Source organism: Diadema antillarum, unplaced genomic scaffold (genome assembly GCF_040938485.1).
Source record: "Diadema antillarum isolate AM-2024a unplaced genomic scaffold, OU_Dant_1.0 seq00002471_RagTag, whole genome shotgun sequence".
Lineage (NCBI taxonomy): Eukaryota > Metazoa > Echinodermata > Echinoidea > Diadematoida > Diadematidae > Diadema > Diadema antillarum.
Window position 1 is genome coordinate 4,279 of NW_027273077.1, and position 25,991 is coordinate 30,269.

General features: G+C 36.8%; 1 protein-coding gene across 1 annotated transcript; it reads left to right on the plus strand.

Annotated features, from left to right (window-relative positions):
• On the plus strand, window positions 1-25,339 carry LOC139714849 (aldehyde dehydrogenase, mitochondrial-like; the record flags this gene model as incomplete). Its single annotated transcript, XM_071626497.1, has 9 exons — window positions 1-389; window positions 2,662-2,766; window positions 3,609-3,749; window positions 4,412-4,491; window positions 5,435-5,484; window positions 17,045-17,106; window positions 19,107-19,235; window positions 23,511-23,624; window positions 25,240-25,339. Coding segments are annotated over exons 1-9 (913 nt in total), but the record flags the coding sequence as incomplete, so codon positions are not given.
• Window positions 25,340-25,991: the final 652 nt, after the last annotated feature.

The window sequence follows — 25,991 nt, forward strand, 5'->3', positions numbered from 1 at the left end:
GGAAGGTTGAGGTCAGCACACCACGGTTGTGAAGTGTGCCAAACCTATCAACAACATCTTTACTGGGAAGCTGTGTTTATGTACTTGTAGTGTATACATGCGGGCAGGAAACTTGGGCCTTCAAGTACATTTTTGCTAATCACGCAAATTGACTGAGAGTCGCAGTGTTTCCCCTTTCTAAAGGTCTCGACCAAGGCCTCGTACCTCTGAAAACATTTTCTCCTGGACTAAACACTAGATTGATTCCACCTGCAAAGATGCTGGCGTTACAGGGTATCTTGAGAACTACTCGCGCCGTAGGTCTGGCGAGGAATGTCTTGAGAACTAGCTCGTACTCCACGGCTGCTGCCCCTCAACCCATTGTTCAACCTGATATTCATTTCAACAAGGTAAGTTTTATTGTTATCTTCATATTAATGCTATTAGGACAGCAGTTTAAAATCAAGGTTAAATTGTCTATTTAGCCAGAGTTTAATTTCACACGTACTCCGAATGGAGTGACAAATACCCAGGTCCAGGCTAGGCACACCAATCACTCACACCGAGTAGGAGAAAGAGATGGTGATGCCTGATGGTGGTGGTGGTGGTGGCGTGTGTGTGTGTGTGTGTGTGTGTGTGTGTTGTTGTTGTTGTTGTTGTTGTTGTTTTAGGTTTAATGGCAATCAATCATAATTTTGACTATTTTTGCCAGACTATATAATATCTATATTTCCCTATAAATTAATTATCAATATTTCCTAACAAATTCAAATTCTATCATATATGTGTGTGTGTGTGGGGGGGGGGGGGGTGGGGGGCTTTATAAATAACAGCTGTCAAAGGGATGGTAATAGTATTAGTTGAGGTGAGGATTCAGCTTTTTACTTTTTGCGAGATACAATTATTTTATGAAATGTTAAAATGCATACAATATTCTACACTGAGTGAAATTAAAGGTTTATTACCTTTTGATGAATATTGGGTTTGAAATGGCTGCCACATCAAAAAATAAAGTAAAACAAAGCAATTCTATTAAAAGGTGGGTCCCACCTTTTATTAGGATTGCTCTGTTTTGTATATCTCAGCTACTTAAAAACCAATTTTCATCAATTAAACCTTGAATTCCTCTGAGAATTATGTGCTCTTTCATATTTCATATGACATCAATATGAGGTTTCTCACTAAAAACAAACAAACAAACAAACAAACAAAAAAATGTCACAAAAAATGTTTGAAGCCTGAAACCCCATCTCAAATGAAACTATGTACCATCCCTTTCAACCCCCAAAGTGTGCATCAGAATTATAAGTGGTAGACCACTGGTTTTGGAAAGAAATTGCGTTTATTTATTTTTTTCTTTGTTTTTCTTTTTGTAAACTCAGATACGTCATATCCAGGAAATTTGATGATTAGCTAGTGTTGTTAAATTAAACGTAGGCCTTACATTGTAGGCTTACCGTAAACTTGAAAAGAATGTTCTCTCAACACAGACACAACACTCAGAATACAGAATATGTAAAGGTGATAGACAAAGCCAACAAATTTCAAATGATTCTGAAGCCTATTTATAATACAACTTGTACATTTGAAATTTTGATTGACATGCTGAAATAAGTTACAGGTACAGGTGTAGGCCCTAAAGGTTCCAATTCATGAGCAAAGTCCTGGGATTTAATGGTGGGATAGAAATTATTCCTTTTATGACTTTCATTTCACGGTGTGAAATCCAACACACACACACACAATTTTTTTCATGCTTGTTTTTACTCCCGTCATATTTGTTGTTTGCTTTGTTAAGAAGGTACCCATTTTGCCTAGTTGATTACGAGTTGTTTATTAAACTTTCTTATTGAATATATTTCCCTTTAACTTTAGATGCCGTCATCTTCATTACTTGACTATAAAATTTAGGGAGCATCGCATGACCATAGAATATATTTCATATCTGATACACAGTGTGCAGATCTTTTCTTCTTTTCTTTCTTTTTTTAAGATAATATATATACCATCTTTTTCTTCTGATCTGTCTGTCTTTTCCTTTTAATCTACAATGTAGCTACACTTGAAGATGAATATATAATGTAATATATCCCTAGGCATTTCTCTTCCTCTCACTCTGTGTATGTGAGAGAGAGAGAGAGATATACATGTACCTGTAGAGAGAGAGAGAGAGAGAGAGAGAGAGGGAAAAAAGGAAGAGAGCAGCTAACACATAAATACTTGTATATGTTCATGAAGATGAAGCAAGCGTGAGGCCATTGAAATCATCTGCTTCTAAAAATATGTTTTTGTTTAGCCATTGTTTTTCAAAATTATGAAATTTCTGTGTTTCTATAATTATATCGTATGTGTAGGCCCCTACACTGTATGTCTGTCGATCTGTCCTTATGTGAGTCTCCCAACACTGCTAACATCTTACCACAGCTGTTTTCTGAAGCTTACGTTTGTACCAACTGTTGGAACATCTGGAAAATGTAGAAGATCTTCAGAAAATGAGATTTTTGCAACCCCTACAATGGTTTTATTTTAACCTGTTAAGGACAAACTGATTTTGCTATAACACATTTCCCATAGACACCTGCCTGAATAATATACCTGGAACTAGTCTTCAATGGGTTAAGTTGTGCATGTGTGTGTGTATAATGTGTCTATGTTTCATTTTGTTCTCTCGAAAACATCCAGCTGTTCATTAACAATGAGTGGGTGGATGCCAGAAGCGGAAAGACTTTCCCCACCATCAACCCAGCCACCGAAGAAATCATCACCCACGTAGCAGAAGCTGACAAGGTTTGTGCCTTCACACTCATGATGCACTGACTTCTTCTCTCGTGGTAGCTGAGCAAATTATTGGAGGAAAGTCTGCTCTATTTGTCCGAGAATAAACTGATGAGCCGAGATTATTACAAGACAATGCAAAAATCTATAGGCCTTGTTTATTTTTCCCCTCATCCATTTTCAAGTGATCTTCATACATTTGTATGTTTACCTACTAGCTGCAGTCTTGTGTACATTGCTCTTTTAAGCCAGTAAATAAATAGACATGCACTGTGTATGTAAATGCAGCAAGACAAACAAAGGATGGCAGTCAAAAGGAATTGGAAAGTGAGTTGATCTTCAGATTGACATTAACCATATATGGTATATTTGGTTATGCTGCCCTAGAGCATTTGTATTTTGTACATATTGCATGCTAATTCCTGTCATCAGCTAGAACAATTTTTACATGATATTAATGCTTCCTATCAAAGGTAATGAACTCCTCACTCTCGTATCATAACCCCTTGGCTGCACACTACCCCATTTTTTCTACTGGTCTCACCTTTCTGTTGGACTATACGTAGTAGGTACCCAGTTTTTCATTTTTTTTAATGCTCCATTCCTAAAAATGTAACTGGTCCAACAGTGATTTTTACTGGTCAGGGACTGTCGGACCAATACCAGAGTGCGACGCTGCATAAGCCCTTTTAAATTTTAAAAAAAAAGTTCAAACAAACACTAAAAAGCAAAATGATGGTTGGTTCGCTGCAGTGTTAACTTTATAGATATTTTCTATATTATCATTCTGTATGCCTAAGGGAAATATATCAATAAAGAGAAAGTTATCATTTTCTGATACCTGTGCCTGCTAGGCTGATGTCGATATTGCCTATGAAGCTGCAAAGAAGGCATTCCAGCTTGGATCTCCATGGCGCACAATGGATGCCTCTGAGAGGGGCAGACTGATAAACAAACTGGCCGATCTCATTGAGCGGGACATGGTCTACCTAGCTGTAAGTATTTGCAATCCTGTATTGTCACATTGACCATGAATATCTCAATTAGGATAGAGTTCAGAATTCAGCATTCTCCAGTGGAAATAGTGTAATTTGTGGTTTCATTTGTTTTGCTGATAAATTGTAAGGTTGATTTGCACGACAATTGCCACTAGAAAATTCTTCTGGCTGCTGAAAAATTACCAAGATAGATGAATGTGTGTGCTAAAACCAAAGAGCTCAGTGAGACATACATGTAAATGAGATGTTAGAGAAAATGTATTTGGCATTAAAATAACAAAGATGCAAAAATGAAATATGTAAAATTGAAATCAGAAGACCTGTATACAAGTTGTCATGTACTGACTGCTAAAATTAAGACCTCATTTACTTCCTGTAGTACATGGGTACTGTGCAAGTTCCCACACTTTTACATTTTTTATGTAGTTTTTAATTTTTTCCTCTTTTCCTTTCATTTTCTGCTGGGGCCATCAGCCGTGAAAAACAAGCAAAGTACATGTAAACAACACTATCAGCATTACCAGATTCCGCCCACATAAAGAATACAATTGTTATAATGAAACAGAAGGGTATGCATTGATACATTCTCATTATCTTTTGTGATACAGTCAGGTTCCAAGCATATAAAATACCTGTTTGTCTCTCTTGTATTTCTACAGAGTTTGGAAACTCTTGACAATGGCAAGCCCTTCCACGTTGCCATGGCTGCAGATTTGCCACTGTCCATCAAGTGCTACAGGTATGTACAGTACTGGATAGCTAAGACAGCAGAGTTTTAAAGACTACGATTGAAAAATAACAAGTTGAAGAAGAAAACGATTCAGATGGCTGCACACAAACTAGAAAAATCCCCCAAAATGAATGACAAGCAATGGTTGAATTTTGTATAATTTACTTCCTGTTATGTTAACAATACAATCAACAAGATCCCATGTGATGGAAACATGAAAAAAAAAAGACAAGTTAAGTTTTAGAAACAAGGCTAACTAAAAAAAAAAAAAAATGGGGTCAACAATCCTAAAGGATTTGTTGTCAACACCGTATTGAATGGTGTCATGTGTATGAAAGCTAAAGGGACAATCTTCATGCAGAACTAAAGAGCTTGTCCTCATTAATGGGCAGCTGTGAATAATTACAGCATTCCCTTTGTAGGAGTAATGAATAATGATACTGATCAGATTCATTAGAGGAATCAAACTTGTTTGATGTATTTGATGGAGAATTATTTAATAATCATTAATTAATAATTATTTGAGTTCTGTTGCCAATTTAAGAATCAGTTAAAGATATTTAAGAATGAAAGAATAAATGATGATAATAATAATAATAATAATAATAATTATTATTATTATTATTATTATTATTATTATAACAATAATAATGATAATAGTAATATACAGAATTTCTATAATTCCACAACCAAAAATCAAAAATCAAAATATATATATATATATATATATTGATTACTTACCAAAACTAGATTCCAATGAAAGAATAGTTATTATTCCTTGGAGCATAATACAGTAAAGTTATGAACGATCAAGATTATGTTGAATGAATGAAACCAGAAAAGAAAAGTTCAGATTTCATGGAATTGATAGATGCAGCGCATTGCCGTTTGTGAGTTTTAGTCATGTAGGCAATTTTGAAGTTTGACATTAAATATATTTTGTGCATGGCAGGTACTATGCTGGCTGGTCAGACAAGATTGAAGGGAAGACCATTCCTATTGGTGAGTAGCAGGATACTGTCTTCTTTGCGTTTTCTTCTCTTGCAATGCAGAGACGAAAAAAAAAGAACAATAAAAAACAAAGAAACAAACGAAATGCATATAAAGCAATATTGAAGAAACATAATTAAAACTAGACAAAATCAATATAGCAAATCAAATTTGAAAAAAATTAGACAGACTAACAAAACAAAACAACACAAAAAGCACACAAAATGAGAGACATGACTTTCATTTTAAAAAAGGGATGTGGTGAGTGTTTGAACATCAGTATTGCTTGCACTCATGCTCCACAATCACTTGCTAGAAACTCTGTGCTCAGTTCTAAATTGAATAAATATGTGTTTACAATTATTTTCATGCAGTTATTCAGATGTTGAATGCATTTTGCCTTCCAAAACAACAGCAACAACAACAAAACCAGAGATAAAAAGAAAGAGGAAAAAGGCCAATTGAAACAGAAATTGTGTGACTATGAACTCGAGAAATCAAAGCCAAATTTGCTGGTATGGATCATTAACTCTGCCCTGGATTTTTTTTTTTTTTTATACCAGGCAGCAACTTTTTAGAATTGACTTTTTAGAATTGTTCATCCTTTTCATCACTTTTCTCTATTGTTTATTTTCTGTGTGTGTTTGTTGTTGATACTGTTTTGTTGTGTTTAGTTTTATTTTGTTTTGGGCTTTTTTTGTTGGGGGGGGGGGGGGCAGGGAAAGGATTGGATGGGATGGAGTGGAGCTACAATGTAGATACGGTAGGTTGAACAAAAGCCCCGCAAGAAAATGGCTAGCAGGGCAAAGTTAGTCCTGAGGCATACCTCGTAGTTAGTCTTATTATGATTTATCTATCGAGGAGGAATCATTGTACACAAATATTTTTGCACAAGTCAAGTTATTATAAAGACATGGGCTTCCTTATCTGATATACTACAATGAGATGAGATATGTTTTTTGCTGTTCATGAGTATTTGAATTTCATATGTTTGTTTCTGTCTTTCTTTTCCCTCTTATGTCAGTCCTGATTTTCTATCTATCTTTCTTCCTATGATCTGTTTATTCTTCTATATACAGCCATCTATCTTTTATCTGTCCATCTATATTGCTTTCTTTCTTTATCAGTTTCCCTTTATATCTATTCATAGTTCACCATTTATTCAGTCACAAGTTTGCTCCTTCGTTCATCCATTCATTGTTTGATCAGTTCAGATACCAGCATTTCTGGTTGACTGGAGCCGTGCAATGCTTCACACCAGTACTATCATGACTGTCAGACCTGCTGGTGGTACTGCTAGATCTACTAGTCCTGATATGATTAAAGGGAAGCAGTCCTGAGATTTTCACTGTACTGATAATTAAGAAGAGTAAAAAATATAACCTTTCACCAATTTATACGCGTGGACATCGTACGCGATTTTTGAAAAATAATTCCTGCAAGCGATTGTGTAAGAGCCTGCCACAAGGTGCAACGTCATTGATGCCCTACTCTCAAGTTGACAGCCGTGCCTCAGAAAACCAATTTAAGTGTTCAAAATGATCATATCTGATTTTTTCATAAAATGTGACAATATGTGGTTTTATTATTTCAAACAAAATATTTCAAGCTTATTTATATATACAATTAATATAAAAATAAATAGTAAACATGTATTTATAAATAACTAGGGATGACGAGCAGAACACCGCTGGAAAGAGTTGTGCATCGATGACGTATGACTCTCCGCCAAGACTTGCTCATTTGCAGAGTCACACTTTTTTAACCGAAATGTACGAGCTTATTTGGTGATTTGAAAGTATGTTTTTGATGAAAGTAGTTCATTGGAGGTACCAACAACAACATATTTTTTTAAATTTTGTGAGGACTGCGTCCCTTTAAAGTATCCCATAAAATATATTGTCTGTTGCTATCTTGATTGTGCATGTAGGGCAATTGTGCCAATGCTTCAGTGCATTCTTCAGTATAAAATGTTCTTCTCTAAACTGTGCAAATTGGAAGCTACAGTGTAATGCTCCCTTCTTTTTCATGGCATGCTTACTGTAAAGCATGATACACTTGTATATACGCGGCATGAATATTTCGCGAATTGGAGCCGACGGCCTTTTTCGCAGCATGACATTTTTGCGTCTTGCCACTGGCATCCAATGCATATTTTGTAGGCACAAATTTCCGCGTGCATTTTAATTTCGCGAATGTTGCCGCTCGCGAAATTCGCGAAATTAAAATGCACGCAAACATTTCTCGTTTTACAGTATGTCTGGGCCCTAGAAAACTCCTCAAGAGCATACTTGAGGCAACATACACAATTGTAACATGGATAGTCCTGATCAGGGGAGGATCCAGGAATTCTGTAAGGGGGTGGTGCCTCTACAAAATTAAAAGGGGGGGGGGATGGGCACAGGCACCCCCATTTTTTTCTTTTCTTTCTTGTGTTTTAACAAAAAATGAAGGGGGAGTGGAGGCTGGTTTTGATTTCTGCGTGGTAAAGCATGCAGAATTAATGCACAGTCATGCCATCCTGTTCCTCTTGAATGATTTCTACAGTGCAAAAGAAAAGAATGAGTCGATCATGTCAGAGATAAATGTACCTGGAGATTGTTGACACTGGGCAGCAAACCAAAGCATTATCAGTAGGCAGAGATGCCAACTGTTACTATTTTTGCGGGTGATTGTACAATCTGTTGCCAAAAATACTGCAGGTTTCGTGTAAATACTGTTTTTCCAAAACTGTTTTACTCTGCATGTTGATATTGCAGTGTATCCCTCTGTCATCAATTGTGGCACTATTTCATTAATTGTGACACTCTTTGGTTGTACTTAGTGTCTATTGAAGCTTCAGTTGGAAGAGTATGTTCTTTTTTGAAGGACTATTTATTATTATTATTTTTTTTTAACAGTGGAGGAGTATGTTTGTGGAATGTCGAGTACAACGCATCACAGGTAGACAAGTCACAAGATGCCAGTACTGTTTGTCCATAAGGTTATTGTAATGATTTGGTATAATACATTAGATGATTTTTACAATCCATGAATGGAAAAAAGACCAAAATATGCTTTTTTAACCCTCAGAATACTGCAGTGCTGTTAAGGAGGTTGGCATTCCAGAGTTAGAGGGATTGTATAGTTGTGGTTGTGTCCTAACTTATGGTTTCTAAAAATTTTTGGTGAGATAATGAGAAACCTCTTGTGAAATGTGAAAGAGCAGACAATTCTAAGACTAATTAAACCTTTATTGAGGAAAATTTGTTTTGAAATGAATGAGATATCCAAAACAAAGCGATCCTAATAAATGGTGGGACCCACCTTTTATTAAGATTGCTTTGTTTTACTTAATCTTTGGATGTATCAGCCATTCCAAAACCAATTTTCATCAATTAAATTCTGAATTTCTCTTAGAGTGGTATGCTCTGTACCATTTCATAAGTGGTTTCTTGGTATCTCACAAAAAGTTAAAAGCTCAATCCTCATCTTCACCAATACTATGCCATCCCTTTAAGTACAGTAGGTTGAAAACATCTGATGCAAAACTCTAGTTGTGGATTTTGAAAACATGTTGTGTGTAAATGCTCCTTGATTGGGGCTACCTTGTCTGTGCCGTACAACAACAAAACAAATCAAAATAAAACAAAAATAGATGGGTCAGTGCATCTAATCTGTTCCTGTTGCTAAAGTTTTCATACCCTGTGCAAAAGGAAGCCAGATAAAGAACACCATCCATTCTGAATGAACCCTTTGTATCTACATATTGGCCAACTCTGACCATACAATGATAAGAAACAGTTCGGTTTTAAGGCCAAATCAATCAGTATATATTTCACACGTAATTTGGGATGAGGATATTCCTCTCGAACCAAATGGACCATCATGCAAGACATACTGATAAAGTGGATTTTATGAGCACCACTTTTCTCTCTTGGCATCTGATCAATGCACTGAAAGAATTTACTGAAACTAGTTGTTACGTGGCCATGTCAATGACCTGGAATTGTGGGAACTCTTTGTTGCAAATAGTGAAATGTTGTTGTCAAAAGGTATTTTATTTTGTGTGTCTTGGCTAGGTTGGCCCCTTCATGCTATCAAAGCATTCTAGTGGTCCAAAAATCAGGAAGTGAGTGAAGTTGCATTTCGACAAACTTTAGCGATATGCATTTGCACAATCTATCTGGTGTTCCTAAAAACAGTCTGGCCTATCTATTGATAAGTTTGGTCTGATATTCCACACAAGTCATAGATAGATAGCACCAGTGAAAGGCCTTTTTGTATTCTTCTGGACTGTACATCACAATAATTGATTAAGCGCAAAAGATCTCCCCCTCTCCCTAAAAACAGCTAGGGGTGTGGGTAGCATTAAAATTGAGCAAAGGTGTCCATGGGCTGTCAACTGTGATGTGCATTGAACAAAAAGCCTTCATTTTCTATGCAGGGAAATATCTTTTTAGTCAGTTCAGAGCAAGCTCCAGGCAGAAAATACTCGGGGGGGGGGGGGGGGGGGGGGAGATAATTGTTGGAATAACAGTAAAATCTTTCTATCTCCACCAGTGATTGCATGTGATGAAAGCGACCCTTATATCTGCACTCTCTACCAGTCCATCCACTGGTTGAGTTTATCTGCCTCTTTGTCCAGTGAGCTGTGATCAGAACAAAAATAACCCCATTCAGTCCCACTCTTTGGTATCTGTTGTTCAAAATGAAAATAGTGACCTCTATTTTCAACACAGTCAATATTCATTTGCATCTATTCTGTGGCCTCAATATATGGCATATTCACCCTCCCCTTAAAGAAAAAAAAAAGCAAAACAAAAAACGACAACAAAACAAAAAGAACAAACAAAAAACCATCAAACAAAATGGGTTTGGGTGGCCTATCAAAATTTGATGAGAGAGCTTTGCCTTTCTTTTCTGCTCATGTCAAAAGATAACCTTAAAGGGGAGACACAGTTTTGGTTGAGATGCAGGGTTTCAGATTTCCAACATTTTTTATGATAATTTTTGAAACATTGAGAAACCTCAAGTGAAATATGAAAGAGCAAACAATTTTAAGTGGAATTCAAAGTATATTAGGTGAAAATTGTTTTTGAAATGGCCGAGATATCCAAAAGCGAAGCGATCCTAATAAAAGGTGGGACCCATCTTTAATAAGAATTGCTTAGTTTTACTCTGTTTTTAGGTATCTCATCCATTTGAAAACCGGGTTTTCATCAATTAAACTTTGAACTCCTTTGAGAATTACTGTATATGCTCATTAACATTTCATAAAGTGGTTTCCATAAAGTATTTTGCAAAAAGTTAAAAGCTGAATCCACACCTCAACCAATGCAATGCCATCCCCAGTGAAATCTTGATGTGATTCACAAAGGGGATTTATTCATAAATTTGTCAGACTAATTTTCATTTCTTTTCTTTAATGGAAAGTTCAGCCCTATGTGTTCATGAGTTATCTCCTCATTCTTTGATGTTCTGTGAAATCAAGTTGAGAAAATATTGTACTCACTGACCAGCATCGTAATATTTTGTATTCTTAACTTCTTTTTTTAATGTCACTACTAAAAACATTTTATTGTGTGACAAACAGCACTTCCATGTGATTTTGATTGTGCTTTCCATAGATATGCTATTTCAAAGAAAACAGAATTAATTGAGAAAACAAACAATGTTCCAAGAAAGCAGATCAGGAGTATTACAGTTGTGGGTCGAGGGAGGAACAGTATGTTTATGTCATGATGCCACATGCTGAGATTGACAGAATCATGGGAAAAGAAAGTTGACATAACACTACTTAGAATAGTAATAATAAAAAAATGCATCAAGGAGAGAGCTATTTTTTCTTGAGCCCACCGGAGGTGTGAGGAGACTAAGGGATCGCCTGTCCGTCCGTCCGTCCGTTCTGATTTGCAGTTCAATGTTTCCAGGTTAGCATGCCTTTACAGTGATGGGGCAATTAAACTGCACATTACTTGACTATGAGACCATTCTGAAGCAAATGATTTTCACACAGCAATAGATATATAATGTACTCTTAAATGAATCCCACAAGGATCGGAACAATCATCCCCCCAGCATTCCCACTGATTCCCACTGATCAGGTATACTAGCCATCCCCTTTAATATTATTTGTAGTGCCAGAATGAATACCCCAACTCTTCAATTATCCAGTTTAAAAAATATCCAAAGCCCCAAATGCCAGACAACCGAAGGGGAAAAATCAAACAGCCTCTCTCTCATTTCTTTCAATCGTGTACAATGTACTCATTCATATTCTTACTGAACATTTTGCTTTTCTTTCTGTGGAGCTACCATGGGCATTTGAACTCTGAGAATACATGGTGATAATGGAAGTGTTGTGTGGCGGATCAGGGAGGTTGGAGGTACATTTGAATGTATTCATTTTGACCCAGAAATGCAGTCATTCATCGATATTTGTGCACTGTCTACAGCTGCAAAGTGAATGTACCAGATATAAGTGAAGATTATGTGCGTGCACCCAGCATAATGGGTGTTTCAAATGCTATCAAGTCACGAGTAATGGATGGAAGCAGGAGCATTTGTCGCGAGTAATGGATGGAAGTGGGAGCATTTGTGGCTTTTCCACATCATTGCTGTAACATAGTGACAAACCAGGAATATTGGTCTCATGGTCTGCCAAATGTAGAGTTTTTAAGATGCTTCAATAGTCAAGATGTCATTGATTTCTCTGAGTGCTTATAATGAAAATGCCTGCATGTTGTTGTCATCGATGTATTTCTTTATCTTGCAAAAAATTAAAACCAGTACAAAATGATTGAAACATGGAGGCCAGCAATGCGTGAGAAATAGTCTGTGCCTGTTGTGGAGCCTTTCTCTTCGTAAGGAGGGAATGAAAGAATTATTTTGATAATTCAGACCATAAATCTGTTTGAATTGGCTGATAGGGAGAGGATCTGAATGATGAAGCCACAAAGAAAATACTAAAAAGTGCAGTTACTTTTGTAAAACAAAAAGACTGTCAAAGTAACATGTCTTAACACCTTAGGGTATTACAAACCAGTATATTTGTAATTTGTTCCTTAAAGGTCCTGTTTACCTTTGGAAGCAGGGATTTAAGAAATGTTCAAGATATCACTTTTGATGCATATGTGTAGGTCAGTTGTATCACAAAACATCCTACCTAGAATTTTTTTGCAATAAAGCCTAAAATATAAGGAGGTATCACTATTTTTCTCATTAAACCATAACTGTAGATGGTTTAATCGGGAAACATTCTTATTTTAACTATTATTCACATTTTAACAATACTTAACATTGATTATACTATTTCAAATTTTTACAGTTGTTTCTATCCCTAACTCACAATTTAGAACTATTTCAAAGCACTGATGCTGGGTTTTGTTTCATCTGCAAATGGTAACTTATGCCTTTAAGCAGAAAAGATCAAAGCAAATAAAAGAACCGTTAAAAAATGAGAAAGAAAAACCTACCGAAACCAAAGGTAATGAATGCTTTCTTCTTTTGGCTTCCACTGCCCAACCAGGTCAATGAATATAATGCACATAGTGGTGCCCTACATTCTGAAAAATAAATGACCTATGGCAGAGATTGGGTTACAAAGGAAAAGTGTGAACAATCTGAGGGTATAATTCTATAGGCAGGTGTTATAACCATTGGGAGGAGCTAGTCACAGTCCTTTGTCAAAATAATGGTTGAGGGTCTCAAACTGTGAGTCTTAAAAAAGATTAAAGAATAGGATTTACCTCCTTTCATACTGAGGGTACAATTTATAAGGAAGGCTGACCATTTTACCCACAGAATAAATAAGATGACCTCTGCTATACAAGGAGTAAAGCAAGGTGACCCACTGTTACAGAATGAATAAAATAAGATTACCCCTGTTAGTGTTACACACGGAGAGATGGAACTAGACAACCACTGTGATAATATTATATCATGACAAGTATTACAACAGAACTTTTGACACATGTATTTGCCTGGGGGCACTTTTAAACCCCCTTGCCCTGTGTCTTGGGCAACAAAATCTCACTATTGGGCAAGTATACTTTTTTTTTTTTACATGAAAGAGTACAAGCCCTTGTACAAGCCCTTTGGGCTGTTCTCAGGTGCTCAAAAGTGGGAGAAACATATCACTTCATTGTGATATCCCCTCTGGTTTCCTGTACCTTGGTTCCAGCTGAAATTTGACCCAGAATGCTGTCCACTCCACATGGCGCTGTCAAACTAGTTTGCAGGCACAAACCCTTGTTGGTCGTATAGGAGTCTGCATGCACCAAGACTAATACACGCACCACTACACTGCAGCCTCTCCTAGGGAGAAGCTTCAACACAGGGCCTATGGGACAGTGCCAAAGTGGTGCATGTAGTAGTCTTGGCGCAGACTCCTTTACGACCAACAAGGGTTTGTGCCTGCAAACTACTGTCAAACTTAGCAAGAGATCTGTGCCAGAGGGTCACTGCCATTTCAACTGGGTCATAGCCAAGAGTGGCTCAAATCCTGTAATACTGCTTTTACCCCACAGGGAATATTTGTCCAAGGTACATGTAGGACACCTTATGACCCCTCAGATCTGCGACTTCACTTGTCATCTCTTTATCAGTGGAGCTATAAACCACTCAGAAGCTTTAACCTCTTTGAGAAAGTGATTTACTGGCTGGATTAGGGGATGGGAGGGGTGGGGGAGGGGTGCCCTGGGGGAGTGTGAATTGGAGGTGGTATGGGATAAAGTAGGTCAGTTTGATACTAGCGATTCAGTCATATCAATTATCAGAATATTGTGGCGTTTCTTGGGTTTAGCCAAAGATCCTGTAGTTGTATGACATGGAGAATTTATTTGAAATTTATACAAAATTAAGATCAAAATCAAATCTATGGTTTGAAGCACAAGTGCTCCAGCATATAGGCTTCTTATGTTGAAAGAATTGCAAGGTATTATAGGATTTGTTAAGAACCAGAACTAAAAAAAATAAATAAAAAAAAAACACTCAAAACACAATCTCTGTTACATTGCTACAGTCTCTCATGACTTCCATGAATGGTGTTTAGATTATGAGAAGATGATTTTTTTTTTTTCAATGGTTTGGTTTTATTATTTCTTTTTTTATTAGACACACCATTTGTAATGACATGGTATAGTGAGAAATGGATTCTAAGATTGATTACAGATAGAAAATGACAGCAATGTGTTGTTGAGGTCAAAGTAAGTTTTAATGGGTGCTGTTCGTTATTCAGAAGGTTCGCTATTCCGAAAGTTCGTTGTTTTGAAGGTTTGTTAATCCGAAACACACAAATTCCCTATACCAAGAGATTTGTTTATCCGAAAATGAAAAAGTGTTTGTTAATCCGAACATTTGTGGCATTATTTCAAAGGTTTGTTATTCCGAAGGTTCATTAATCAGAAAATGAAATAGGGTTCGCTATTCCTAAGGCTCATTTATCCGAAAATGAAATAGGGTTCGTTATAAAACTGTTGCGCTATAAAAGTATACACTATTATTATTATTATTATTATTATTCCGAAGGTTCGTTGATCCGAAGTGATATACATTGTAGGGTCTGTAACGAACCTTCGGAATAATGAGTTTTGTTTCATCTTCGGATAAACGAACCTTTGGAATAAAGAACCTTATATCATTTTCGGATTAACGAACCTTCGGAATAACGAACCTCATCACATTTTCGGAATAACAAAGCTCATCACATTTTCTAAATAATGAACCTTCGGAATTACGAATCTTTGGAATAACGGACCTTTGGAATAATGAACCTTCGGACTAAAGAACCTTCGGAATAACGGGCCTTTGGAATAACGAGCTGTAACCATTTTAATACACTGCCTTGAGAAGATAACTAGAAAGAAAGGCCTATTCACATATAGACCATACTTGATCTGTATCAAGTTTTGAGAAGTACTTGTGTAACAGGTGAAAATTTCACAAGCTTCTAGAAGGACATTTTCACAGTCTGCCTTTAGTCGTTCAATTCCCAGCTACTATTTACTACTATGAATACAATGATATTTGCTGAGTTCGTTTTGTTTTGTTTTATTTTGTTTATTTTTTAATTTTTTAATGAGGTGGGATGCTTGTCTGTTTCTTTTCATCGGCAAGACTACAATTGTTTGGATCATATTCATCTGTGATTTTGTCGCATTTCTTACATTCCAAATCATATCTGTTTTTTTTATATATAAGTGATAGAAAAAAAACACTTGTGCCAAATTAGATCAAAGTAAATGGAATTGGAAAGGAAAAACTGTGCATTTACTTAATGTACTTGATCTGGTGGTTTGTATCCCTGTAGCTAGACCTCTTCCTCCCAGCCATTCTCCCCATCCCCTTCTCTCTCCCACCCCCCCCCCCTTCTCTCTATCTCTATGTAGACATTTAAGTTTATCATTTCCTGTTTGAGCAGGTAAAAAATGTACAGACCATTTTTTATATCTCTTTTTTTTTATGCAGAGCTCTAAAAACCACTCTTAAAGTTCAAAGACAATATACTTGTAGGCAAATAAGAAGAATTGACACTCTCAGAATGTAGCTGGTACCATTATGAAAGGCAGTGCTCCTGGTAACTGTTGTTGATTCGAGGACAATACATCACTCAATCTCCTGAAATAAAACCTAAAAGTATAGGATTGGCATTTACAGAGGAAGCACTTAAATCACATCGAATGGTTGGTACCAGCAAAATAAACTTTTGTTTTGGTCGATGAAATTCTAGTCATGTAAGCTAGTCTGAGAAGAAAGAGTAACATTGTATGAATACAGCAGAAGAAAAAAAATGATCAAAATACGATGAAAATTAGCAAAATTGTGAAGTTTCACTAATTTCTGTAAAACTGTTCTCATAACAGTTCATACAAATATGCAAATGAGTGAACTGATGATGTCGTCACCTCACAATTTTCCACTGATCATGTTAAAAAAATGACAAAAATTTGATGTTTCTGTAAGTAAAGTGTAACACATAATGTTATCCCTGGTTGAATAACTTCAGAATCATGATCAGATATTGATTAGATCTGTATATCAGGACTTGAGATGGCAATAATGCAATTCTAGAGGAAAAAAACAACAAAAAACAAATCCCAAACATAGTATTATTCTCAGCCTGTGTGTGTACAAGAGATACAGATAGTATACTACAGTACTCAAATAATATCAAAGCCAGTGTAGTGTACATCTATGTTTTGAAGTCCTAGGATGTCTGGTATGATTACATGCTACCACTTAAGTGGCCTCAATTCTTAAAATTGGTCTGTTTGGATTGTTTAAACTGTCTGGTAGCAGCTTTTATCACTACATTTCATCCAGATTAAGTTTGTGTCTGTGAAAGTATGGAACTCGGCATATGCAATGACCATCCAACAACTTTTAAAATGTATGACATTCATATATGAAATTTACAATTTGGGGCCTACCCTAAGGCCAGCAGAAACAAATATCTAAAAAGAATTGCGTATGTATGAACTTGAAAATGGGAAAATATGATATTATATCTTGGTTGTCACAACATGTGTGGTAGATTACAATTGTACCTGTAGCTATATGTTGTTGTTTTTTCTTCAAACTCTCTATCCAGATGGAGATTTCTTGTGCTACACTCGTCACGAACCTATTGGAGTTTGTGGACAAATCATCCCAGTGAGTATTTATAATTCATCAAATGATGAAAATACACTTTGTGAAACTATTATTAGTATACACAGGAAGGTGGATTCCACCTCCCTGGTATGCACAAACAATTGACATATCATGGCAGTTGATTTAAAATATTGTTGTTGTTTCTTTTGTAAAGTACACATGAGATGCTGCTTGCGTGTCAAGCCTGGTGACGAAAGTATGAGAATTGTGGTAGATGAGAACACATGTTTTGATTGACAGCACCAGGCAATATACAGTGTTTAAAGGTTAACATCCTCACTTGCAAAATTTTGTGAAACGGTCATGCTCAGGTAAGAAAAGGAAGAACACATATATATATGATATTTTTTTCTTTTAATTATAAAACGTGTTAATAGTTTACACTTGATGTGATGAAGACTGTTGCAGAACTCCTATGTTTTACATGCAGTGAAAAGAATAGATGTACCTGAAATATGAAAGATACTGTATTTCCAACTTATATTACTGTAGAAGATACGACCATATACGCTATACGCTGTTATTTTCGCGAGGGTTTAATTTTCACAAATTTCGCGAATCACTGCTGGACCGCGAATTTAACAACACGCGAAAATGTCGCTGTACACTAGGCTAATAGTGCACTTACGATAGTCGCGAAAACAACATCTCGCGAAAATGTCCGTGACCTCCTCATTCGCGAAAATTACAGCTTATACAGTAGTACATTGTATGTACAGTGTACACTTTGTGTGAGTATCATAATGCAGTCAGGCAGCAATGTCCAAGAGAGCAATGAGCCATTGATCGTACTTTGTACCTGTATATTCTCCTTTCAATGCAGCTCAAGGGCTAGTGTGATATTGGTGATGTTGTACTCATAGGTTTATACACTTGTATGTATATGTGCGTGCATGTGTGTGTGTGTGTGGATGTGCTCGCTGTGACTGTGGGATAGAAACCAGGAAAGAGCCAATCTTGCTTTTCTTTTGGTTTGTTTTGTTTTGTTTTGTGTGTGTGTTTTTTTTTAGTACCTTCCCACTCATGGATAAATCAATGAGTTGCATGCCATGGATGGAGAGTGAAGTGAAAGTAAAACCAGATCCAGGTCATTAGAGTTTATTGAAGACTTTGGCTGGTATGACATGAATTTAAGCAAAAATGGAACAATACCCTCCAATGGTTTCAATTTCATTGTCTGCCACACATTTTGCACACAGGCCCTTTTTGTTTAAAAATTAGAAAATAAATGAAATGAAATAAAAATATATAATTTTATGCATGACACTGAAATGGATCTGCATGTGACTTGAGTGTGTAGTGAGTTTTTATTACCACAGTCACATTTTCTTTTGTGTGTATATGTGCATGTGCTTTACTTTTCATTCTTGTGTGCTGATTTTCCCAGATCATATGTGATCAAACAATGCCTGAACTCAGTATAAGGACTACAGTAGTTTTGAATTGGAGAAAGAAATACCACTGCAGTTCAAATGATTTGGGAATATATTATATAAACACTATGGCATTAATATGCTTTCCCATTGTTTGGAATTCCATACCAAGTGAGATACGTTCATGCTCAAACTTACGGTTATTCAAAAAGTCTCTCTGTTTATTCTTTATTCAAAAGTTCTGTGTTTATTTTGCATTTCACTTCAACTTTAAACAAAGGTGTAATTTCAGATTGTAAGAAAGAGATGATTCCAGTTAGTGTATTGTATGCATTGTATTTGCTGTACTTTTTATTTGAAATGGAAATAGATAAACGAAACTAAACAAAAAAAAAAACAATATTTCCGTATTTCAATAATTCTGTCATTGTTCTTGATCATGAATTAACCGCTAATGAAATTGCTTTATTACTATATTTTTCAATCCACAAAACTGGTATCCGGTGTACTGTGCATCTTGTAGACTTGTTTATTTCCTGCAGAAAGCACTGCATTGAGTTTAATACAGTCTTTGATTTTTCTCTCTCTCCTCAAAATCATTTTTGCTTTTCTCTCTCTCTCTTTCAGTGGAACTTCCCTCTGTTGATGCAGGCTTGGAAGCTGGGTCCAGCTCTGGCTAGTGGCTGTACGGTCATCATGAAGGTTGCAGAGCAAACTCCACTGACCGCTCTCTATGTGGCTGAACTTATCAAAGAGGTTTGTTGACCATATTGTTGCCCCACAAACTCCCCCTACCCCCATTTCTTCTTAAGCTGAGTAAGCATGCAGCAAACATGTGTAAACATGACGTAGTGTTTCCTTTGTGTATCAGAGAGGATAGTGATAATTGTTTGTCAACATCAAAAATAGGGAATCATAAAATAAATGTAACATCTGTTTACAATCAAAAACGTTTCATATTCATGTTGTAGGCAACACACTTAACCATTGCATTGAGGAGGTGTATTTGATAAGCCTTCAAATATTTACTTAATGATAGCTGAACCCATCAGTCAACGACAATATGTTGGGCACACATAAGTCAATGGGACAATGCAAGGTATAGTGTCCAGTTGAGGGTTGTCGGATTTGGATAGAGGAAGCTTGGAATTTACATTGTGTAACTGTAATGACAATTGAAGCACACTTTACACTGTAAAGAGTTTGCTCATGAAAATTCTAAATTTTATAGAGATTTTACACTTTTCCATGATGTATTTCATCCAGGCACACACCCGAAACACTTGGTTAATGCTGTTTCAAAAAAGATGTGAATTATATGGTAATGAATAGATCAGTAGGGGATTTTAGGACAAAAAATTGGCAATTTTCTGCACCAGCCAAAAATCCCCGAAATTGGAGTTGCTCTGTGCTATGTCACTGGTACTGCAATATTTCTCCACATTCTTTTTTTTTTTAATCAAGACAATCACTGTGAATTGATATTCTGTGCCTTGTTCCTCATGCAGCTATATTTAGGAACCTTTCATGCCCAGCAAAGAAAGGTTGTTGTGGTTGCATTGGTAGGCAGGTGGTAGGAGAAGGGCGCTTCTTGATAAAACCCTCTCCAATGTACAATGTAGGACTTTAGGGAAGCATTGTGCATAGTCACGCACAGCGACTCATCATTTGAGACGTCCCATTGTTGATACACACTGAACAATGGAGCAGCTGAATCCAAAGACACCACTGTGGTTGAATCATGTATGTTCTCCAGTACCCAGTTTGAAATGAGGGAAGGTCCCTGGTAGGTTCAAAAGAAGCTTTTACTATTTTATGAGGGTTTAAGAATGGAATGTTTTTATGCTCTACATATCGCATGTAAGAGATCTTGGGGGATAAGTAGGGTACCTCAAAACATTTTTGTCAACTTACTTCCTCATTACCCCAAGTGTAGGTTTTCGGTACCACCTTCCTATCTCTTCCCTCCCTCCCCCTTCTCATCCTCTTTATTTTGTGTGTAAAACATACCAGGGAAGACACCAGAAAGCATTTATGACAGTTCAGCACCTGTGTTATATTCTCCTTACTCCTTTCCTATCTGTCTTCTTCCTCCCGCCCCTACCATTCCATGACCTTGCCATCCTTTTCTCCCACTCTCCCTTACTGTTGTATTAACCCTAAAAATTCCGGGGGGAGTTGAATCAACCCCACCCCCCCCCCCCCACGCTCAACATTTTTCGCGGCTATTCCGCCGCGCGAAATTTTTTGACCAGGCCATTCTCTGACTTTTTAATTTCAAGTCTCACACATCTTTTGACACCATTTTTGCAAAAATCACGCATACCGTACGACGCTGCACGACCTTTTATACAAACCTGTCAGACCGAAAATGGCTCAAAAACGTGATTTTGTGTATAAAGTCTATGCAAATGGGAGTTTTCTCACCTTATTCATAAAGATATGATTATTTTCACTTTCATAGGCTGAAATCAATTAATTTTAGCATAATCATGCTTGGAAAACATTCTGTCATAAATTCTGCGAAAAAAATGATAAAAACAAAGATATACATAAGAAATTCATAAAACAATAAAAATACATTAGAAATAAAGTTTGATACCAGCGTTTTTTTTTTAAAGTACATTGTAAAAAATGCTACAAAGAATGTTATCACCAAAAAGTAGGATTCTAGGAGTGTTACTTTCTGATTTAGAGCAAAATGTATGATTTTATGCATATATTAGCATAATTAATTAATATATTGAAAATTTCCATTTCTTTTTGTATAATGTGGTAAATTACACCACAGGTAATGCATGTGCCAATTTCCATGGCGATTTGCGCGATCGACGGCTGATTCTTGGGGGGGTTCAATCAACCCCCCCCCCCCCCCCCACACACACACACACACACACACGTACCACAGAACACCCCAAACAGCCCAGCCTGGTTAGGGTTATGTAACACATATTACTTTCCCATAGCACTATATAGCACTTCAGGGAAAACCTCATCTCTTATAGGATAAAATATAACTCCCACTGGAATGTCAAGTATAGCATTCCACCTGTAAAAAAAGGTGGAACATCTCTATTTATTCCTTCAGATTCTGCTTAGCCAAGCCAATTACGCATTATAAAAAGGATATTGTAAACACATAGGGCTTGATATTTCGTAATGTGGAAATTGCAGAAGTCGTTACAGGCAGAGCTATATACATTGTATACCTATTCATCTAAATGATGCTCTATAATGAATGGTGAAAATATAATGGTCACATACATAAAACATTAAATGGTACACTATACTGCAGATACTTGATGTACTATCATTAGTGATAGCAGGCTGCCAGTCAAGGCTGGCTATTTTTACAATCATTTCCACGGAAGTAGAAACAGAAATGATTGACACTTCCTATCCCAATGTGTTCTTGGAATCTAGCCAAGAACCCCCCCCCCCCCCCAAAAAAAAAAAAATAAATAAAATAAAAAGGCAAGTCATTGCAGTCCAATAGGACATGGCAACATAATTTTTGTCAACCTTGGGTCAAAGATCAAAGGAAATGAATGAAGCAAAGAGAAAGCAGAATCTGTACCAACGCAAACCAACAAATTTCCATATAATTGTCCCCGCCGAACGAGTTCGAGCAGGGGACTATGAAACGGGCTCCGTACGTGTGTGTGTCCGTGTGTCTGTCCGTCCGTGTGTCCGTCCGTCCGTCCGTGTGTCCGTGTGTCCGTGTGTGCGTCCGTGTGTGATCAAAATCTTCAATTTGCTACTTCTCTGTCATTTATGAGCCAATTTTGATTCTGTTTGCTTTATATGATAGCACTACATGGGAGCTTTGAAACTTCTACACAGAATTTCAGTCGTGACCTTTGACCTTGACCTTTGACCTATATTGTACATTTTGCTACAAAATGCTACTCCTTCGCCATTTCTAACCCGATTTCGATTCCGTTTGCTTTATGTGATGGCACTAGGTGAGGGCTTCAAAACTTCTACACAGAATTTTGACCTTTGACTTCTTTGACCTTTGACCTTGATTTTTGACCTATATTGTACATTGGCTACAAAATGCTACTCCTTTGCCATTTCTAACCCAATTTCGATTCCATTTGCTTTATGTGATGGCACTAGGTGAGGGCTTCAAAACTTCTACACAGAATTTTGACCTTTGACTTCTTTGACCTTTGACCTTGATTTTTTACCTATATTGCACATTTTGTTACAAAATGCTACATCCGGCGGGGACATATGTTACGCACCGCGTAATTTCAGCTTTTCCTTGTTTTTCTTTCTTTCTTTCTCGGTCTCCTTTTCAATTAATGCAAGACCCAAACTTGCATGAAGATAATGTGAGGCATCGCTCACTTTCATGTGTATGTTGTCATGTACAGTCATTTTTTCATTCATTCATTCATTTCAAGATGGAAAGACCCACTTAGCCTAAACTGTTTTTCAGTGGGCCTGTGCATAAAATTCATAACAACTTACAATATAAAAGTATGTGAAAATATACAAAGTACAGTATAAAGAACAAAGTTATCATGTACAGTACTTGAAACAAAAGATATACAGTTGTATATCTACATTCCCAGTTGTGGATCCAGAGGGGGGCGCAAGCGGCGCACGCTCCCTTTTATTTTTTGTTAAAAACAAAAGAAATAGAAAAAAATGAAATGAAACCCGGAAGTGGCACCAGAAATATTAGTTGCGCCCCCCTTTACAGAATTCCTGGATCCGCCCCTGCGTTCCCATGACTTGTTGGAAAGGCACCCAGCAAAAAACAGAACCATTGTTATCTCTTCTATTTGACTTTGCATCTTCTCTCTTATTATTGTCTCTCTTTTTTTCTGTCTCTCCTCTCTTTCTCCATCTATGTAATTATCTATCTATTCGCCTATCAACCTATATGGTAGTATATATTTCTCTCTCTCTCTCATTCTCTCCCTCTCTCCTTTATCTGCCTCTCTATCTCCCCCTTTCGCACTCAATCTTTCCCTCTATTCCTCTCTCTGTATCTCTATGCTATATCTCTCCCTGTAGGCTGGGTTTCCACCGGGCGTTGTGAACATTCTGCCAGGCTACGGACCTACTGCTGGCGATGCTGTTGCCAGTCACCCAGGCATTGAGAAGGTCGCCTTTACAGGATCGACCGAGGTACTGTACATTTTTTTTTTTTTTAGCCATCATTGTGGCCTGTTGCTCTTTTAGAAATTCTGTTTTCATGATTAACTCTTTGTGTGGGCCATGTTTACACGCCAGACTGTCAGTCAACGGCATGCCAATTAACAAGCTGTAAGTTTGCATTATTCTGCTCAAACACACAGACATGCCCAAACCGATCGATATATCGCCAAATGCCACAGTACAATGAAAGCTTTTCTCACCGTTTCCATTCCTGTCACATGTAGCTTGCATTTTGTGTGTTGACTGAGTATCAAGCCATCTTCCCTTCTGGATTTGGGAGTAAAATCGAAGTTTCCGTCACTGTTTTGTGTTCAAAAGTCATGCCCCTATGATAATGTAGCTACTGGTCATTTGAAATAAGGGACGATCATAGATCATAGATTTGTCACACAGTTTACATCAAAGCAAGGCTTGGCATTTTCTTGACAACTTTCATACTCATTACACGTCCAGGGTAACAGAAATCTATAAAATCTACATAGATTTTACAAAACAAAATATTTTTCCAAGGCATGACTACATGGCTGTCTCAGAATAAAGTGGCACACAGGGGTTTTTACACCATTGCACATCAAGAGAGAACACAAAGAAAGAGAATTAAAGGACAAGTTCACCTTCATAAACATAAGGATTGAGAGAATGCAGCAATATTAGTAGAACACATCAGTGAAAGTTTGAGGAAAATTGGACAATCGATGCAAAAGTTATGAATTTTTAAAATTTTTAAGCTGGAACCGCTGGATGAGGAGACTACTACAGCTTGTGATGTCCTATGCGTACAACAGTATAAAGAAAATGTAAAGAAAATTCAACATATTTTCACTTTTTTCACATAATAAAAGAGCACTTGACTTCCCTCTTTCTACAGGCAGGGGGGATAATATTACCCATAACATATGTCGGTAACGAGTCAAGGGAATGTGTACTTTTTTAAAAAGATGAAATTTTGTGAAATTCTCTTTATATTTTCTTTACATTGTTGTACGCATGTCACATCATACACTGCAGTAGTCTTCACATCCAGCGGTTACTGCACAAAAACTTCAAAAATTCATAACTTTTGAACAGATTGTCCGATTTTCCTCAAACTTTCAATGATCTGTTTTACTAATATTGTAACATTCTCTCAATCCTTATGTTTATGAAGGTGAACTTGTCCTTTAAAGAAGGAGAACAAATGGGATAAGAATTTAGTCTCGTACACACAGAGATTGTAATTTTGAATAGAGGATGAGGAGACATTCATCCTTGGATATGTTGTTTTGGCCCACTTTAAGTCTCACTAGATGCAGGTGTACAAGCATAATGGATGCCTGGCAGTGTTACCATGGTAACAATGGCAGGTTCGTCTGGGAGAGCAATGTCTGTGTTTGAACTGAAGAGGCTGCCCTGGATGAATAAGGAGTTTTTGCCTGGAGAGATGTCAGCTGTGAAGAATTTGCAGATTTTAATCTTATTAATTCTTTATTATTACATCTCTTCTTAATTGTGAGCACCAGATGTTGTTTGGAGTCATGAATTTTTGAGTCTGCTGATGCCCTGAGGTGTATTTTCATGTTTTTCACTGTCCAATGCTCCATTTCAGGTTGGGAAGATTATTCAGCGCAGAGCCGCAGACAATCTGAAGAAGGTGACCCTTGAACTCGGAGGAAAGAGCCCCAACATTGTCCTCAAAGACTGCGACAGTGAGTTGGTCAACCAGAAATTTAAATGGGGTATAGTTTGGGGTGAGATATGGGATTCAGATTTTAAATTTTGGTGAGATGATTAAAAACCACTTGTGAAATATGAAAGAACATTCAATCGAAGAGGAATTCAAGGTTTATCTGATGAAAATCAGTTTTGAAATGGCCGTATTATCCAAAAGTAAAGTAAAATAAAGAGGTCAAAAGAAATGGTGAGTTCCACCTTTTATTAGTACCTCTTTGTTTGTTTGTTTTTATATCAGCCATTTCAAAACCAATTTTGATCAAATAAACTTTGAATTCCTCATAGAATTGTATGCCATTTCATATTTTTGTAAGAGATTTCTCATTATCTTAAAAAAAAAAAAGATTGGAAGACTGAAGCCCCATTTCAACCAAAACTATACAATCCCTTCATTTATTATTGTTCAAACTACACTCAAAGAAAAAGTAGGTTCAACTTTGCACCTTTATGTTTGACACAATTTTAACACCCTTATATGCTCGACGGTGCTCACTGGTCTGAAAAGGTGGAAAGTTGCACCTTTAAAGTTGCTCACTAACTGTCTGAAAGGTGCAAAGTTGCACGCTGAGATTATGTCACATGAGAAGGTGCAAAGTTGAACCTATATTTTTCTTTGAGTGTAGCACC